General features: G+C 33.7%; 1 protein-coding gene across 1 annotated transcript in view; it reads right to left on the bottom strand.

The window, feature by feature from the left end:
- Positions 1-20,802, bottom strand: part of Xpo4 (exportin 4) — a 118,374-nt gene that overhangs the window by 77,074 nt on the left and 20,498 nt on the right. Inside the window, exons 2-3 of the mRNA XM_027941573.2 lie at positions 8,674-8,779; positions 3,199-3,340 (exon numbers count right to left, since the gene is read on the bottom strand). Coding sequence (XP_027797374.1) covers positions 3,199-3,340; positions 8,674-8,779 — 248 coding nt within the window. The remainder of the gene's footprint in view (positions 1-3,198; positions 3,341-8,673; positions 8,780-20,802) is intronic.

Raw genomic sequence — 20,802 nt, 5'->3', positions numbered from 1 at the left:
TTAATCCTTATGACAATCTGGGGTTAAGTACTACTGTTCACTCATTTAATTATCCTAAAATGAATGCACAAAAAATTAGTCAAGTAATTTGCAGGGGTTTCAGCGTGGCAGAAGTCAGGTACAAGTCCCTATCTCAACTACTATGCTATCTATACCTGCCTCTCTAAAGAGGGGGTTGGGGGGAGGGCGCTGGACTGTGGAATGTGGGATGTGGCCCAGTGCTAAGCACTTGTTGAGCATGCCCAAGGCCATGAGTTCAATCTTCAGCACTGAAGGGATCTCCTATGGAAGAGCACTATGTATCTCACGCCATATAAATTTTACCATAGGAGAGGAAAAAATAGAAAAGAAAAAATTATGAGCAAGAAATGTAAAGTACACAACTATACTAGACAAAGGTATACTAGTCAATACAATACAACCTGTAGTGTTCTACCTATGTAGCAAGCCAAAAATTTTTGGTTTGACTCACATTTTAGGGCATTCTATAAGATTAAAATGCCTGTGACATGAAAGATGAAAAGGGCAGAATAATTCTAGATTTAAAGAGACATAACTAAATACAATGTATAATCTATGGTTAAATTCTGGATTTTTAAAAATAACTATATGTAAAGCACACTTTAATAGATCTGAAGGAAGAGATAGACTGCAATATTTTTTAAAATAACCTAAAAGAGGAAAAGGGATATAAATAAAAATCAGACAAATGAACAACTCCAAATAAGAATTAGAAATATATTAAATAATAAAAATATAAAAGTTATGTCAACAGTACTGAGATTATGCTCATGTAGTTAAGGATATGGTATTATGATGTGTGAGGCATACTCTCAAATGGCTCAGAGAAAATGTGATGAAATGTTAACTGAGCCACTACTAAGAAAAGGGTATATATGTGTTCAATGTACTATTAAGAAGTTTCATTTTAAATTGTTTCAGATAAATGTTTGGAGGAAAATTTATAAGTGAACTATTTTAATATGGAACCCTATAATCCATTCTAAAAAGTTTCAAATTATTATTTTGGATAATACAAGAAAGCACACACATAAACACCATGCAAATCTGTCACACACTGAAGTCTATCAAGTTGTACAGAGTTCTGAGTTCCCAGGCTGGGAGTTATGTTGTGTTAACAAACAGATCTAGCCAGAAGCTCCCATGTGATCCTGACTTCTTAGGAAAGGCTGCTTCACAGAGATGGCTACAGCAGCTAGAGCGCCAGAACTCAGTCTCATGTGATCTGGATCCTAACCACAAGACATGGCTACCAAGTCCCTGTTTCACGGTCAAAAACGAGAATATTCAGGTTTTACATCAATTCCCCAAGGTTACATAAATAGACTGCTTTTCAGAAAACACTTTAGGTCTAGGGGACAAAAGATTAAAAAAAAAAAATAAAACTTCCTACATATAAACTCATAAACATAGAAGCCTTGGCCTATTTTCTTTTCTTTTACTACATAACTATAAATGTGCAAGCTTATCTCAACTTCTGTTCAATAGTATATATTATCAAAACTGATTTCAACATATTTTACTAGGGTAAAGAATATATCAAAATAAGTATCCTTCTCTGTAAAATTCAACAAAATATACATCATATCTCTAGGTGAACCTGTAATAGAAATTTTAATATGCCCTAGTTGTGGTGTATGCAAAAAAAGGAAATAAAATAATGCAACGAACACTTGCTGACACTGTCAAGACTTCTATTTACTTATACTTACCTCTAGTTACATACAGAAGGATCAAAGAAAAATCTTGTCAGATCTAACAAATATGGTCAAATGGCAACAATAAAAGGGCAAGCTAGTATCACACCCAAATGGCCTCACCAAATAAAAACCAACCAAACAAGCAAGCAAGGAGGAAGGAGAAAAGTTTAAAGCCAAGAGTAAGTCTCCCTTATTCTATAAAAATCAGAAAAATAGGCAATAGCTGCCCCCCCCACACACACACACACACACACAGCTCATCTATAGGTCAAATTGGTAACGCTAAAACCTAAGCAAACTCTGGCTCTTCACTCATGCATTTTTCTGTATGCAAAGAAATTAATATAAATGCTGAAGTCATATCAGTAACTATTACTAAATAAGATGAATTCAGAGACTGACAGTCAACAGTTGATAAGAACAAATGCATGACAATAATGTTCTGCATTTAAGTTTTTATGTATGTTTATCATCACCATTCCCAACTTCGTGCATTTCTGATTACATAATAAACTTTTCTCATTGACCATGGAAAGGTCAATGAGAAAGTATTTAACTGCACAGTGAACATATAATGTGCACTGCCTGTTCTTGAAAGAACACTTGGTGTTTGGGGAGACATTAAAAAATTAGTAAATCAAGTTCTCCCCAAAAGCTGAATAATTATTTTTCTCAAGAAATCATACAAACAATAAATACATAGTCTTATAAAATGTTTAAAGTACAGAAGAAAAATTCACTTTCACCTCATTTCTCAAAGGAAACTTAAAGAATGTGGTACTTTTTGTCATATAACATTTTCTATGCATGTTTCTGTGTGTGTGTGTGTGTGTGTGTGTATAAAATATAAACCTAATACGGTAAGCTTAAGAAAAGGTATTATAATCTCAGCAGCTTAAGAAGCTAAGGCAGGAGGATCGAAAGTTCAAAGACAGCCTCAGCAAAAGCAAGGCACTAAGCAATTCAGTGAGACCCTGTATCTAAATAAAATACAAAATAGGGGTGGGGATGTGGCTCAGCGATCGAGTGCCTCTGAGTTCAATTCCGGGTATCCTTCTCCCCAAAAAGAAAGAAAAGGTATTATTAAATTCCAAAAACCCTACAATCATATGTGCATGAGGGGGTTTTTTGGTTAGTCTTTTTAAAATTTTTTAGACTTTTTACTGGTTTATATTAGTTATATACAACATTAGGATTCATTTTGACATGATTATAAAAGCATAGAATATAATTTGCTCTAATTCAGTCCCCAGTACTTTCCCTTACCCTCCCCTCTTCTCTCCCCATTTCCTTTCCTCTACTCTTCGGATCTTTCTATTTATTTAGTTTTTAAAATTAATTTTTAAACTGTGAGTCCCATATAGAGTTTAATCACATACACCGATCATTAAAGGAAAAAAAAAAAAAGCTCACTCTAAAAAGACAGATACATAAGTTTAACAAAAGTATTTTAGCAGTACTTCCTCCATGTACTTACTTAGGCCTTTGTAAGACATAGGTTAAAAGGAATGTTCGCAGTGACTCGATGCTACCTTTTTCCAAGAGAATCCACTCTCGGACAACTGCTTCCATTATGGCTGTGGCAGCTTGAAAAAGGACATAGTCCACTTTACTAGTTTCTGAGGAAAAAAATTGAAAACTTTCTTTAAACTGTAGTTCACATTACCTTGGGCATTTTGCATTTATTAATTTTAGAACTTTTCAGACAAGGAATAAGATGATTACCTGTTCATTTTTTAATCCAGTGACCTTGCTCTAGCACCACAAAGAGGTTAGTTCCTCTCAGAAGACACCTCAGGCAGGTGGCAGCTAATCACCGATCACAATTTTCACAAACTTTCCTCACCTCTCTTCAACTGTTACTTCCAAAGCATGAAGAACTAAAAAATAACACAGCTTTAAAAAAAATAAAAATAAAAAATATAAAGCAATCAGAAAATATACTAAGAGATTCTCACCCCGTGCAAAAACAAAACTTTGTATCTGAAAAATCTCTTATTAAATTGGTCCTTAAACATTACTATTTGTGATGAGCCATGCTGTTAAATTATTTTGTTTTTTAAGTAATTAAGCCTTTAGCAGGATGACCCATCTCCAATAGCAAGTTCAAAAATAAACACAAGCATGCTGATGTTATTTTTCTCAAAATATTAAAACAAAATGAGCCACATTTACACAAGGTGAGAAGTTCTCATGAATTTTCTGATTGCGCTACTGATCAAACTGAGTAAAATCCCAAGCTACTAGAAAGACCCAGCCTTAACTAGTGAGTTATATTTTCTATACTAAAAACTGAATTGGGGGAAAAAATAGAAAATTAACATGTCTAATAAATATTTTATATTAATTTTCTATTTTTTCATCTCTTCACCAATGACTACTACAATCAGTTTCCAAACAGCATTATCAAAAGGGAGAAACAGTCAAAATGAAGTCAAGAAAAGGTAGAAGTTTTCTGAAGGTCTGAAAAATAACCATAATGTGAAATTCTTGAAAAGTCTATAATTAGACTCCAGATTATTTGCCAAGATCACTGGTCATGAGCATTTAAAAGCCATGAGAAATTAACTCTTTGAGTATAGAATGGCACCTTCAAGAATTTATCAGAAGAGCATGAAGACACAATCCAGGCACACTGTTTTCTCTCTTGTTCAAAAGCTCAGGTCATTTAAAAATCTTGTGAATAGTCTTGACACAATTAGCTATAAAAATAAGGGGGAAAAGTGTGGCCTACATAAATTCCTATCTATTGTACTACTGTATAGGAGGTCTAAACATAATAAAACTAGTAAGAAAAACCAATCTGGACCTTTTAAAAAACCTTTTATTATTCCATACTACATTAACATAAATTCTAATTGAGATAATTAGAATTCACAAAACTTTAAAACATTTAAAAATATAATAGTTAATAAAACAAAGCAGTAACTTTTAAAAGGTGTGATCCTATTATAAAAAGAAATGTTTAAAGTTCCAAGAAGGGTGGGGGGCGGGAATGAGGATTTTATTCAGAGAAGATTTAAAACAGAAACAAGCTACATTTAGGACATTTAAGGAGAAATATAGTACTGTCTCATAAAGTAATTCAAATAATCTCTCACTTATGACCCTCTTCTGAAAGAAATTGATGATTGTTTGCCTGTCTTTGTTTTCCTTGCATTTTTAAGGGCAAGGAAATATTTAACATAGATTTTTTAACAAGGAGGTAAACTCTGTGGAACTCAGAATTTTAGAATTAGATCTCCACAGATCACCTAATACAATTCCTACATTTTATAGCTGAAGAAACTGATGCCAGAAGACTAAAGGGAGAAAATTTGAGGTCATAAGCCTAGCAAATGTTCCTAGCAATACTAATCCACCCCTAAATGCATATGCCACTGAAGACAAGATCAAATAAGCACCTTCTGATACTCATGAGCACTGAAACATACTTATTTTTAACTATTTATACTTATATCCTAGTCTTTTTGTGCCCTTTTGGTTGCTATTATAAAAGAATAATGACATTTCAAAGTTTTCAAGATACAACAAAGTTTCATAACTTTTTCTTAGCTATCTGTGCATGGTATTAAAAGAAGACTTCTAAATTACTACTCCTACAAGAAGCTGTTACTGAGAATGGAAAAAAGAAAGCCAAATTCCAATTTAAAGTAAGAATTTTCCTAAATATTATCTTCTCATAAAAAAAACATTATTAGCCTTCAGCTGTATTTATACACACTATAAAAAAATGTAAGAGAAACTAAAGGAACTTTAGAAGCCTACTGATAGGAGATAGAACACCTATGTCCATGAGGCTTATTTTTACTCCTTGGTAAAAAGATACATGAAACTGTAAGATTTTCATAAAGAACATAATTCATCTAGAATTTCTTCTTTAATTATTTTTAAGAAGATCTGTCACTGACTACTACACTGCCAAGATGATAAATTATTTGAGAACACTTTAGCAGGAATGCCTTCCCTTGTCTGCCACCACATAACTTTCTTTAATAATCATTATGAACATAAAATTCATTTTTATCTTATCAGCCATCTAAAACTAGACCAAACCATGCAGACAAAAGTTCAAATGAAGTAAATATGAGAGGAAGAGCACTACATTCTTATCAAAAAAAGTTTTTAAGAGAATAAAAATAAGCCACTGATGCTCAACTACTACAACCTCTTCTCTGGCCTTAAAAGATTTCTATCCAAAACACAGAAAAAATAAGGATCAAAAAGTCTTCTTTTTTGACTTAATGGTATTTATGCCCACCAACCAATAATAAAGTCTCAGATGAAAGAAGACAAAATTAATAGCTTTACTGAAGAATTTTTCCAAATACAAAGAACTAATAAGTCTCACTGACTTTTTGTTAGTTTATTTCACTTTGTTTTGCCTAGTTCTGAGGTAAGAGGTGAATCAAACTCATTTCTCCCTCTGAAAGGACAAAAGAATGTTACAAAGTTAACTCCAGAAAAGGTAAGCCAATCCCTCACAGTTCTTAGTTCTTTAACAAGAACAGAACTGACAGGTTTTTTGAGGAAATAACTGACCCTAAAAAATTTACTAATTCCAAAGCACCAAAGATTTCTGTGGTGAAGTAGGCTACAAGTACTCTTCTGACAAAATACACAAGCATGCAACATGCACACACACATAGGCCACACACATACACACAGAAAAGAGTAAAGAAAATAAAAACTAGAATGAAAACAAAAGAGAAAGAAATGAGGAAAAATAAGAACATATAAAACTCAAGTTAAAGAAGTTAGAAGGAAGAGCTTTAAGAGACCAGAAAAGGGAGACATCAAAGAGAAAATCTCCCCTTTATCAGAATATATTTCCCAGACATTCTATAAAAATGACACATAATCCCTAAATAAGAATGTGAAAATTCTGAATTGTGATTGACTGCCACTTGTATGAGAAGTCTTCTTAGAGGAATTTGCCCTTCTGTGCTGGTGGCAACTGAGTAAGGAGTTAAAAAAGGATTTTTTTTGTGAAGTTTAGATGTAAACATTAATGTAACACAGGGCTATGCAGTACATTAATGATTATGCTTGTCATACATGCACTCCACCTTTTAAATAGTTAATGTCTCAAAACCCATACTATATTAAAAGCACGGCCAGAACTAGCAATACTACTCTTTAGAAAATTTTATCAAGAAAACAATAATAATCCAAAACAAACTCAAATCATAAAAAAGCAATAATGGTTCATAAAATATATATACTCTAGGAAGGAAAGAGTGATATAAACAAATAGGCTCTAATAAAATACTTATAACTTAGATCAACTATTTCCAGCCAATCTAGAATGACAACTGCATTACAACAGAAAGTCAGATGGAACACTGATGGAATTCTAGTCAATGTAGGTAAGGCATAAGCCATAAAAACCAGACTAATTTTAGGTTAACAGTTTAATACAATAGTTTTCTAAATCTATTGATGATGAACAATTTCAAAGCAGTAAGGATGAGGTAAGCCTCCCTTAAATTCTCTATGCTAACGTTTTACTTCTTTTATTTTAATATTAAATTAAATATTCTCCACAGGTAAAGAAATTTTCTTAGTAACACAAATCCATCGAAGTATAAAAACTAATGACTTATAAGTAAATTAATTAAAATGGCCTCATTTAGAATTGAAAGAGTTGTTAAAACTGTTGCTCTTAACAGTAAGAATTCCTGAATGATATAAGAGCCAGGTTGACCATTACTGTTAACTCCTTGCCAACAGAAAAGAGCATTTTATAAGCCAGTCATATTCTTAAAAAACTATCTTAAATGAGATAATGTGGATATGACATTGACCAAATTGTTCACAAAGTGTTTTTAAGTGTAATTACACCTGCATCTCACAACAACTTAAGATAGCCACATCCCTTAAGGCAAATGGTATCATTATTCCCACAATGCAAATGAAGAAGAGGCCTGGAGAGGCTGGCTTCCTAAAAGTGACAGTCGCAGCCAGATCTCACAGTTCCAACACCAGTACTCTTTCCATTACAACTTAATGCCTCTCATATACTCTTTTATATAAAGCATTTTAAACATGTAACCATAATTATGGCTTATTTCAATCTGGAAACCAGAGTATTGGTAACAGATAACCCCTATTAAAAGCACAAGAATAAAAAATCAGATGTTTTAGCTCCTAATGCTCAACTAACCAATTTTATGTTCATAGATGACTCAGAGCCTTAAACATGTTATATAAAAAATGGCTCCAACTAAGAAAACAGTAAAAAATAATCAGCCTATAAAATAACAATAACCAGTGAAATCTCCCTTACTGTTATTGAAAAGCATCTAAGAAACAGATGGCAATGTCATATACAACTCTTAGAAAATGCCACCTTTGGACAAGAAAATTTTAATTCTTGTGATTTTTTTTTTTAGAAGAGATCACTTCTGTACATGTAAGGTACTCATAAAACAAATCTCACAAAAGTAAAAAAACAGTGCTTTATTTTATGATATACAGTGATAACCTATCCAAAAGTATCTGATAACTGCTAAGCAAGTAGAGTTCAAATTAAATGGCTTAAAAATTAAAAAAAAAAAAAACCCTATGGGAAAACAACTAGAAGAAAACAGAACTCTCTAAAAGCAATTTTAATTTTCAAACTAACACTGGGGAAGAGATATATTATAGTATATGTCTTGTAACAAATGATATGACACTTAAGAACAACTGAAACAACAGTTTTCCTCCCACCATTAACAGTTTTAAATTATTGAACACCATATCTAAGAGGGAAAAATCCAAAGTATAAATAAAGTTTCCTTTCTGGTTTCCCAGAATATCTTCAGAGCCACTGCAGTATGATAATTTTTAATAGAAAATTATTAGCTAAAAGAATCTGCTTATTGTTAAAAGGAATTTAAAATAGTACATGTTCAGGACAGGAAAACCATATTTGATTATGTCAAAATATTTTAAAGTGAATACTTACCCAAAATATGCTTGCAAACTGCAAATGGTGATTTTGATTTTCTAAATGATAAGAATATGTGCTCTGCATGTTGGCGTTGTTCATTATTGACCATGGAAGGTGGTGCCTTGAGAATTAAAAACAAAAAAAGAGTAACTTAATAAGAAAGCTTTTACAACAGCAATCCCACAAAAGAAAATGTTTTCACTGCTGAAAGAGCAACAAGGGAACAAATTTTCTCTTGACTCTTAAAGAAATTATAGTATAAAATAAAACTTCATGATAAAGATTTAAAATATAGTTTCAGGGAAAAATAAATTCCTGGCAAGGTTTGAATCAGAATTCTTCAAAGCTGCCTGCATTTTATAACATAGATGCCTAACATTAAAAGATTGGTGAATTATTATCAACTTTTATTCCAAAATATACCACTCAGTCTAACTTGACCCAGTTCAAATAAGGCCTAAATTCTTCAGAACTGGTGAAAATCCAAGTTACTAAAAAACAATTTCTAAAAGCAATTATTTATGATAAAAGATCAAATAATTCTATCTTAAATTTCTAAAATCACCACTAAACCAGGGAACAGTTAAAATTTGGAATTTATAGAACTGTTCTCTAAATAATAAATTTATCAATCAAAAAAGCCAAGACTTCTATCTAACCAAAAATAACTTTTAAAGTCTGTTCACGTTTTTAAATTCCACTTTGGTTTAACAATCTTTCTTCTAAACCAATCTACCTAAAATATATAATCCCATTATATGGTTTGGTTATCTTTTGATCCTAAAATATCTGAAGAGAAGAGGAAGAGATTGCTTATACAGCCTACCAATCCCAGTTTGGGAATAATAAAGATTTATTCTTCTACCATCTACCCAAAATTGTTTCTGAAGCTCATGATTCAGGTAGATGATTAAAAAAAAAAACTTTTTATTCTTACTAACTTAACTACGTGAGAGGGTCATAATTTCAACCATATCAAAGAATCTGAAAGATGAAAAACATTTTTCAACCAAATTCATTAATCAAATTCATTAAAAATAATATCAATTTTGCAATATTAGTCACTCTAATTTCAGTCAAAATAATAATAATATAATAAATATATATACAAATATATTTATAAAATATAATAAATATATAGGGGCTGGGGTTAATGCTCAGTGGTAGAGCGCCTGCCTAGCATGTGTGAGGCCCTGGGTTCGATCCTTAGCACCACATAAAAATAAATAAATAAAATAAAGGTATTGTGTCCAACTATAACTAAAAAATAAAATATTTTTTTAAAAATGTATAACCAAGAAAAATGAATTACTGTGATAATGACTTAAGTGAATTCCTATAGAACGTCAATTCTGATTATTCCTAATGCTCTAGCACCCTCTACAGTTTTCTAGATAAAAATGAAAATAATTTTTCTTTTTATAATTATTTTTTATTTGTTTTCAGAAAAAATGAAAATATTTCCATTAAAGACATTGTTTATTTATAATAAAATTCTTTATTACTATTTTTTAAAAGGCTTTAGTAATAAAATATTATCAATAGTTTATATCCTGTAAGTATTTTTGTCCTTCCATTTGTAATTCTTTATTCCCAACATTTTCCCTAGTACAACAAGATGAGTTTATATTTTTACAAGGTATCTCATCATTGTTTGCTCACTTTACCCTGCATATATGACATATTAGTAAACATTACTACCCATGTTCTACTGCTATGTAGAACAAGTCAATTCTGGATTACCTAGGCAATTTCTGAATCATTCTCATTATTCTATGCAAATTAATATGCTTATTATTCTACAAATAAAAATTGTTTCTAAAGCAAATGATCAAAAAGACACCATGATATAGTCATATACATTTACTAAGAACTGGTGTGAATAAATTGTTTATACAGAATGCAATGAGGATTCTATAAATAATGAAGTGTAATCTAAAAGTTTATATTAACCACCTAGTTGAATACTATCACACAAACAATAAAATCATCAAATCAATATATTAAATGGCAAGATGACACTCCTAACACCAAAATTTCAAATTCCTTCTTGAAAGCAAGATGTGGTGGTGCACACCTATAGTACCAGCTACTCAGCTGGTTAAAGCAAACGATTGCTTGAGCCCAGGAGTTGAAGCCAGTCTGGATAACATAGCAAGATCCTGTCTCAATAAATACACAAAAATTCCTTCTTGAAATTAACCTGGCTATGGTTTCCAAATACAAAGTCCCAAAAAACTTTAAAAAGAAAAAAAAAATGCAACTCTCAAAGATTCAAAAGATTGAAACTCAAAACCAAAAATACACATTTTTCCTTCAAATTTCCCCAGGTGGTACTGACCTGCACAACACACCTGTCAAACTTCTTAACCTTCAGAAACCTCAATCTCTTACTGGGCCTAAAAACTTATAAATTATATTTTATCATAGATATATGTATGTATAGGAAAGAACATAGTACACAGAGGATTTAGTATTATCCACAGTAGGCATCTACTGGTGGTCTTGGAATGCATCACTTGTAAATAAGGGAGGGTACTACTGTGTAATTATTATGCTCATTTTACAGATGAGGAAACTGAGGCAAAGAAGGTGAACATAAAGTCACACTATTAGCAGGAAATTAAGCTAGAAATTAAATCCAGGAAGTATGAATGCAGGTTCCTAACTGTGAACAGAAATTATATTTAAAAGGCTCAAATGTAATCACACTAGAGACCCTGCACCTAATAAAGGAAAAAGTAGGCCCAAATCTTCATCAAGTCAAATTAGGCCCTGATTTCCTTAACAAGACTCCTAAATGGCAAGAAATAAAATCAAGAATTAATAAACGGGATGGATTCAAACTAAAAAACTGCTTCTCAACAAAATAATCAATGAAGAGAAGAGAGAGCCTACGTTTTTGGAAGCAAATTTTTGCCACACGCATGTCAGAGCACTAATCTCCAGGATATATAAAGAACTCAAAAAACTTAATACCAAAAATACAAACAACACAATCAATAAATGGGCTAAGGAGCTAAACAGATACTTCTCAGAAGAAGATATACAATCAATCAACAAATATATGAAAAAAATGTTCAACATCTCTAGTAATTAGAGAAATGCAAATCAAAACTAAGATTTCATCTCATGCCAGTAAGAATGGCAGTTATCAGGAATACAAACAACAATAAGTGTTGGTAAAGATGTGGGGGAAAAGGGACATTCATACATTGCTGGTGGAATTGCAAACTGGTGCAACCAATATGGAAAGCAATATGGTAATTCCTTAGAAAACTTGGAATGGAACCACCATTTGACCCAGCTATCCCACTCCACAGTCTATACCCAAAAGACTTGAGAATCAACATACTATGGTCACACAGCCACATTAAAGTTCATAGCAGCACAATTCACAATAACTAAACTGGAACCAATCTAGATGCCCTTCAGTAGATGAATGGGTAAAGAAACTGTGGTACATATACACAATGGAATATTACTCAGCATTAAGAGAATAAAATTATGGCATTTGCAGGTAAATGGATGGAGTCGGAAAATATCATACTAAGTGAAGTTAGCCAATCCCAAAAAAACCAAAGGCAAAATGATAAGTAGATGCTAATCCATAATGGGGGTGGGAGGCATGGGAAAAATGGAGGAACTCTGATTGGGCAAAGGGGAGGGAGGGGAGGGGAGTGTGTATGGAGGCAGGAAAGATGGTGGAATGAGATGGACATTATTACTCTAGGTATATGTATGACTGCACATATGGTGCAACGCTATATCCTGTACAACCAAAGAAATGAAAAGTTGTGCTATAATTGAGTACAATGAATCAAAATGCATTCTGTTATCATATATACCCAATTAAAATAAATAAAAATTTTTTTAAAAGGATCAAATGTACACTAAAACTCATCCTTCTTAAGACCTGCAAGTAGAAAGGAAGCAAATCTTCCCTAAGTCTTCCTCCAGGACCCAATACAGACATTAGGGTGTTTTACATAGATTGTGACATTTCAGTAAAGAAATTAGAACAAAGGAGCCTTTTTGTAGTCCATTCATGTTCTACTGTGGCCACTAACAGAAAAAGCTTTTAAAGGGCTCATACTTCAGAATTGAAATGAAATAAATCAGAAGAGTTGGGAGCAATAGGTAGTGAAACAGCAGGAAAAGAACTAGCAGGTGACCAATCCCAGAATCCTCAGGAAACTAAAGACAGGGATGGGGGAGAAACTAGGTGTGCTTCTCAAGAGTCACAATAGCACAAAACCCAGAATGCATAAATCATAACTCAACTGACTGATGTCTATGGCTCCAACTGCACCGTGTCATTGATGTGGCCCAATGCCTTCAGTTTACAAAATCTCCTAGAGAACACAACCAATGGCTCAGAGCTGAAAACATTCAAAGTGGAACTCCGGAGATTATTTACTGAAAAAAGGATTAATCTCATGTTTAATTATTTGCTTTTTTTGAAGTACTGGGGGTATGGAATGGAGGAAAAAAGAAAAACAAAATCTTTGGTTTCTATTCTAAAAAGTATATGAGCACTGATTATATGACTACCACTTTTCCAAAATCAAGGGATACAAAAGAAAGGAAAAAAGTCCCTGCCTTTTTGGAATTCTATTGGGGGGCGGGGGGGGGGGGGGGGAGGTATTAGTCAACAATTACACAAATAATTAGGAGTCCATAAATTCTGCCTCTACTTATTCTGGCTTCCTCCCCACCCAGGCTGCTTAAGCCTTTCCTCAAAAAAGTCAGAAATCCCAATCATCAAATCCCACAAATATTATACTTTTTTTTCTTGAGAAGCAATGATTATAACTTTAGTAACAATGGCTACCATCTATTTACCAGAGTGCTAAATTCTTTACATATGTTATCACATTTAATCCCAACAACACCCCTGTAGGAATAATCTCCCCTCAAAAATATATAGAGAAACTGAGATTCAAAAATTCTTACATATCCAAGATCACAAAGTTAATAAGTATTTTACCAGATCTTAGTCTATGTAACATTAAAGTCCATGCTCTGAACTTCCTTAATATTACTGCTGGGGACATGCAGTTCGGTAGACTAGTAGCTGTCAGGTATCTAGTAAAAAAACCAAAATAATAATTCTTTTTAATTTTATTCATATATATTAATTGCAGGGTTGCCAGGGATTGAACCCAGGGGGGCACTTAACCACTGAGCCACATCTCCAGACCTTTTTTATACTTCATGAATGGTGTGACTCTCCTTTTGTACAAACCAGAGAAATGAAAAATTGTGCTCCATTTGCTTACTATGAATTGAAATGCATTCTGCTGTCATATATAACAAATTAGAACAAATAAATTAATTTTTTAAAATAACTAAATAAATGGTGCTAAAGAACTGGATATTTTAAAAGCAAAACATAAAATCATCTTTACTCAAATTGTACCTAGTAAAAAATACTATATGAATTTAAGATCTTAAAAAGAAAAGCAAAACTTCTAACAAAACATTAGAAAGAAAACAGGAGAGTATACTGTAAGCGTAGGGAAGGCTTTCTTAAGCAATAAAAACTACAAATTCTTTTTAAAATTAATAAATTTGCCAGCCACAGCGGCACACGTCTGCAATCCCAGCAATCTGGGAAGCTGAGGCAGAAGAATCCCAAGTTTGGGGCCAGCCTCCGCAACTAAGCAAGGCCCTTAGCAAGACTGTGCCTCAAAATAAATAATAAAAAGGGCTGGGATGTGGCTCAGTGGTAAAACCTCTGGGCTCAATCCCCAGTACAAAAAAAAGAAAAGCTAATAAATATAATAATATATTCAACCTCACTAGTAAACATGAAAATGCAAAGTTAAAAAAGTACTATCATTTCTGACTGATGGTTAGACAAAAATTAAGTACAAAAACAAGTGTTTGGGAACTCTGATGTGTGGTAAGCCACTGTTATAGATCGTGGCCGCCATTAGAAGATGGCGCCGGCTTCCACTGTGGCCTGTGGTAAACAACTCCTTTTATGGAGAGTTGGCGCGCAATCCCTGACCACCCTATGAGAAAGATCCACGTGGCGGCTTAAGATTGGTATGCGGGAGGCTTTATTAGGCTATGCTTGGCCCCTCGGCGAGGGGTCGCTAGAAGATGATACTTGAATCAAGGCCTGAATAAACTGCTGAAAGAAGAATCCTGTGTCGTGTTTTCCCTTGCCGGCGAGGGGTCGCGACACTGATGTACCACGGACTATTATACACTGTTGATGACAAAACAGAACATTCATTGAAATTTAGGATCATCTGTTGGGTCTTGAACAACAGGTATGTACTAGTCCACTTCTAGGCATGTATTCCCTAGAGAACTTCTCCCCACACACATTAAAGTCACAAAGTTGTTCCTATAGCACTATAAAAGCAAGGAAGAAAAATAAACAATTCAAATTCCCATCAATAGAGAACACACCATAGTATAGTCATGCAGTGGTTTATAAGGCAGTTAAATGATTGAGCTAGAGTTATAGTTATCATTATGAGTAAACTCTGAAAATTATTCTGAATGGAAGAGGCAAATGACTATATATATATATAATGTATCATTTACATTAAAAATTTTTAATTAACTTTTTTAATTTATATGACAGCGGAATGCATTACAATTCATATTATACATATAAGCATAATTTTTTTATATCTCTGGTTGTATACAAAGTATATTCACACCAATTTGTGTCTTCATACACGTACTTTGGATAATAATGTCCGTCACATTCCACCATCATTTCTAACCACATGGCCCCCTCTCTTGCCCTCCAATCCCTCTCCCCTATCTAGAGTTTGTCTATTCCTCCCATGATCCGTCTCCCTACCCCATTATGAATCAGCCTCCTTGTATCAGAGAAAACATTCAGCATTTGGTTTTTTGGGATTGGCTAACTTCACTTAGCATTATCTTCTCTAACTCCATCCATTTACCTGCAAATGCCATGATTTTATTCTCTTTTATTGATGAGTAATATTCTGTTGTGTACGTATGCCATATTTTATTTTATCCATTCATCTACTGAAAGGCATCTAGGTTGGTTCCACAGTTTAGCTACTGTGAATTGTGCTACTATAAAGATTGATGTGTGGCTGTGAACCTGTAGTATGCCGTATTTAAGTCCTCTGGGTATAGACCGAGGAGAGGGATAGCTGGGTAAAATGGTGGTTTCATTCCCAATTTTCCAAGAAATCTCCATACTGCTTTCCATATTGGCTGCACCAATTTGCAGTCCCACCAGCAGTGTAGGAGTATACCTTTTTCCCCATATCCTCGACAACAAGTATTGTTGTCTGTCTTCATAATAGCTGCCATTCTGACTGGAGTGAGAAGAAATCTTAAGAGTGGTTTTGATTTGCATTTCTCTAATTGCTAGAGATAATGAACATTTTTCCATGTATTTGTTGACTGATTATATATCCTCTTCTGAGAAATGTCTGTTCAGGTCCTTGGCCTATTTATTGATTGGGTTATTTGTTGTTTTGGTGTTTAACTTTTTGAGTTCTTTATATACCCTAGAGATTAGTGCTCTGATGTGTGAGGGGTAAAGATTTGCTCCCAAGATGTAGGCTCTCTATTCACCTCACAGATTGTTTCTTTTGCTGAGAAGAAACATTTTAGTTTGAGTCCATCCCATTTATTGATTCTTGATTTTAATTCTGTGCCAAAGGAGTCTTATTAAGGAAGTTGGGGCCTAATCCCACATGAATGAGATTAGGGCCTACTTTTTCTTCTATTAGACACAGGGTCTTTGGTTTTATTCCCAAATCCTTGATCCATTTTTGAGTTGAGTTTTGTGCATGGTGAGAAATAAGGATTTAATTTCATTTTGCTGCATATGGAGTTCCAGTTTTCCCAGCACCATTTGTTGAAGAGGCTATCTTTTCTCCAATACATGTTTTTGGCACCTTTGTCTAATATAAAATAATTGTAATTTTGTGGGTTAGTCTCTGTGTCCTCTATTCTTTTTTTTTTTTTTTTTTAGTATTTTTTTTAAAGAGAGAGAGAATGAGAATTTTAATATTTATTTTTCAGTTTTCGGCAGACACAACATCTTTGTTTGTATGTGGTGCTGAGGATCGAATCCGGGCCGCATGCATGCCAGGCGACCGTGCTACCGCTTGAGCCACCTCCTCAGCCCTGTGTCCTCTATTCTATACCACTGGTCTACCAGTCTGTTTTGGTGCCAATACCATGCTGTTTTTGTTACTATTGCTCTATAGTATAGTTTAAGGTCTGGTATAGTGATGCCACCTACTTTACTCTTCCTGCTAAGGATTGCTTTAGCTATTCTGGGTCTCTTATTTTTCCAGATGAATTTCATGATTGCTTTTTCTATTTCTATAAAGAAAGTATTGGGATTTTGATTGGAATTGCATTAAATCTTTATAGTGCTTTGGAAGTATGGTCATTTTGATAATATTAACTTTGCCTATCCAAGGGCAAGGTAGATCTTTCCACCTTCTAAGGTCTTCTTTGACTTCTTTCTTTAGGATTCTATAATTTTCATTATATAGATCTTTCACCTCTTTTGTTAAGTTGATTCCTGTTGAGAGCCACAGCCGAAGGGGCCCCAGCAAACTTCCAGCTGATTGGCTCACCGTGGCCCCAGCAAACTTCCAGCTGCCAGCTGATTGGCTCCTCTGCGGTGATGCTCATTGGGCTGTTTCCCTGCCCTTTCAGACCACCGAGCTGCTCATGGGGGGACTCTTTTGGCTCCGCCCACATAACCCAGCCAATCGGCCTCAAGAGCAGGAGGAGTGGGGGGTTGAGAGGCTCGCCAGAAGCTGGTGATGGCAGTTGGGCTCTGAGGGAATTCCTGAAGTGCTCTGTGGTGCAGCGTGTTCTAAAAATAAAGTTCGTTTCTGCTTGACAAGTGGCTCGTGAATTGTGCCCAGTCAGACTGCGGCAGATTCCCAAGTTTTGGGTTTTTTTTTTTTTTTTTTGAGGCCATTGTAAATGGGATAGTTTCCTCATTTCCTCTTCAGAGGATATGTCACTGATATAAAGAAATGCATTTGATTTATGGGTGTTGATTTTATATCCTGCTACTTTGCTGAATTCATTTATTAGTTCTAGAAATTTTCTGGTGGAACTTTTAGGATCTTCTAGGTATAGAATCATATCATCAGCAAACAGTGCCAATTTGAGTTATTCTTTTCCTATGTGTATCCCTTTGGTTTCTTTCATCTGTCTAATTGCTCTGGCCGGTGTTTCAAGGACTGTGTTAAATAGAATTGGTGAAAGAGGGTACCCCTGTCTTGTTCCAGTTTTTAGAGGAAATGCCTTCAATTTTTCTCCATTTAGAATGAAGATGGCCTGGGGCTTAGCATAGACAGCCTTTATGATGTTGAGATATGTTCCTGTTATCCCTAATTTTTCTAGTGTTTTGAACATAAGGGGTGCTGTACATTGAAATTTTTTAAGTAGTACATGATTTATCTTTGTTGGAAAGGGATAAAGACACAGAAAGAAAGGATAAGCAACTTTAAAACTGTAGTTACCTTTGTGGAAGAAGCACAGGCTGGAGAATAGCATCTAAAGAAACTCAAAGAGGGCTTCAAGTATATATGGGATATATGTTTAACAAAATGAACATATATTATTTACTAATCTGGCAGGTTGGCATATGAGTATGATTTATATGATTCTATGTGCTTTTCTGTTCATCTGAAACACTGCATTTCTTTAAATGAATGGACCTTTCATTCTCCACAGCACAGCTAACTAGGTACCTTAAATAACTTTTCTGCTGAAAAATCAAATAAAAATGATACATAATTAAGTATTAAATGTTTTTCTGAGCTTTCTGGAAATTAAGGAATTATAAGAAGCTTAAAAGCAGGATTTACAAAGATTCAGCACATACTCATTTGTGCCAATCCCTACTGACCTTGAGTTTCCTGTTTGACAACTGCCTAGGCTATAAAAGATAGGATAAAACCAGGGTCCACCTAAGGTGGGGATCTAACCAAACATCCCTCCACAAAAAACTGGGATCCTTAGCACAAGGTTAAACTATTTAACAAACAAAATTCCATTAGGAAGGAAGAAGTGAGAAAGGAAGATAGAAGGAGGAGAAAGGGGATTTGCCAGTCTGGATTTCCAATGACAGATGAAAAAGGGAAAATTACATCAAACAACAAATAATAATAAGTAAGCCCCAAAATAGAGCTCCTGCCCAATTATAATAGAACCTATATACTCCAAAACACTTGAACTCAGTTAAGTTTAAAGTAGTCCTGTGTTGGTCATATTCCTAGACACTTGGAAAAACACATCTTAATCCAGGTTTCAGAGTTTCCCAGAATTACTTCCAAGAGTTAATACAGTAGTGTCCCAGCTTATCCACAGTTCCACATTCCATGGTTTCACTCTCCCATAGTTTCAGTTACCAACAGTCAACTTCAGTCTGAAAATATTATGTAAAAATTGAAGAAAAAAATAATTCATAAGTACTACATACTTTTATTACATATATTATTATAACTGCTCTATTTTACTACTATTGTTGTTATTCTCTTATGACTAATTATAAATTAAACTTCATCTTAAGTCTGTGTATTCAGTATAGGAAAAAATCTAGCATATACAGTTCAATCTTATCTGCAGTATGTCTTGGAATATATCCCCCATGAATAACAAAAGAGGGGGGACTACTATACATAAATTTTACAAAACACACAAGAATGTAAGCCACTATGAATTTGCAGAGCAACAAATTAAGAAATCAAGCCAATAAAACTCACAGATGTTGGAAATGTCAAACAGAATATATAGTACGTTTAAAAAGACAAATTAAAACTGTTAGAATCAGACTTCATCAAAATTAAAAACTACTGCATATCATATGACACTATTGAATAAAAAATCCAAGAAATGAGAGAAAATGTTTATAAATCATATATCTGATAAGAGATTAATACCTGAAATCTATAAAGGACTACAGAATAACAAAAACCAAATAACCTGATTAAAAGATAAGCAAAGGACCTGAATAAATAAGATACACAAATAGTTAATAACCACATCACTAATCTGGTGATTAGAGATGTAGTTATTAATTTCATATCATATTATTAATCATATCATATTTTCATCAGAAAAATGCAAATCAAAATAAGATACCAGTTCACCTCTATGAGGATGGTCACTATTAAACAGAAAATATGACATTATACATTATATACATGAATTAAATCATATGCTTTATGGAAATATGTACAATAATTATGTGTTAATTTAAAATTAAATTATGTATATATTAATTTTAAAAACAATAAGTTTGGGTGAGATATGGAAAAACTGGAACCCTGTGTAATACTTATGGGAAGATAAAATATTGTAGCAGCCACTGTGGAAGACAGTTTGGCAATTCTTCAAAAAATTCAACACAAAATTACCACATAATCCAGGAATTCTCCTTTGTGACACATATATTCAAAAAAACTAAAAGCAGAACTGTGATAGATTATTCAGAATGTTCACAGCAGCATTATTCACTATGAAAAGGTAGAAGCAACCAAATATGACCACTGATAAATGAATGGATAAACAAAAAGTGGTGTAGTTTTATAATGGAATGTTATTCAGCCTTTAAAAAGAATGAAAATTGTGACAGAAGCTACAACATGTACCTTGAAAACATGCTGAATTAAATAAGCCAGACACTGAAGAACAAATAATGAATGACCCCATATATGCTAAAATAAGTCATATTCATAAAAGAAAGTAAAATGGTGGTTATCAGGGGATAGGAGAAAGGAGGAAATGAGAAGTTAGTGTTAAATGGCAGGAAGTATTCCAAAATTGATGTGAAACACTAAAACTAATTTCAGAAAGACCAATGAGTTCCAAGCCAAATAAAGCCATATTACTAATATCATATTGAAACTGAAGAATTCAACAGAGAAAAACCTTAGCAGCCAAAGAACTATATTACCTTCAAAGTAGTAAGACTGAAACTGATTTCTTAAAGCAACAAGAAGTCTGAAGACAGAAAAGAATAACGTGCTTAGGGAACTAAGGGAAAATAACTATTAACTTAGAAATATGTATCCAGCTGGGCACGCTGGTGCATGCCTGTAATCCCAGCGGCTTGGGAGGCTGAGGCAGGAAGATCAAGAGTTCAAAGTCAGCCTC

Source organism: Marmota flaviventris, chromosome 4, assembly GCF_047511675.1.
Source record: "Marmota flaviventris isolate mMarFla1 chromosome 4, mMarFla1.hap1, whole genome shotgun sequence".
Lineage (NCBI taxonomy): Eukaryota > Metazoa > Chordata > Mammalia > Rodentia > Sciuridae > Marmota > Marmota flaviventris.
The sequence above is the reverse complement of the archived record's forward strand: the minus strand, read 5'-3'. Positions and strand labels throughout refer to the sequence as shown.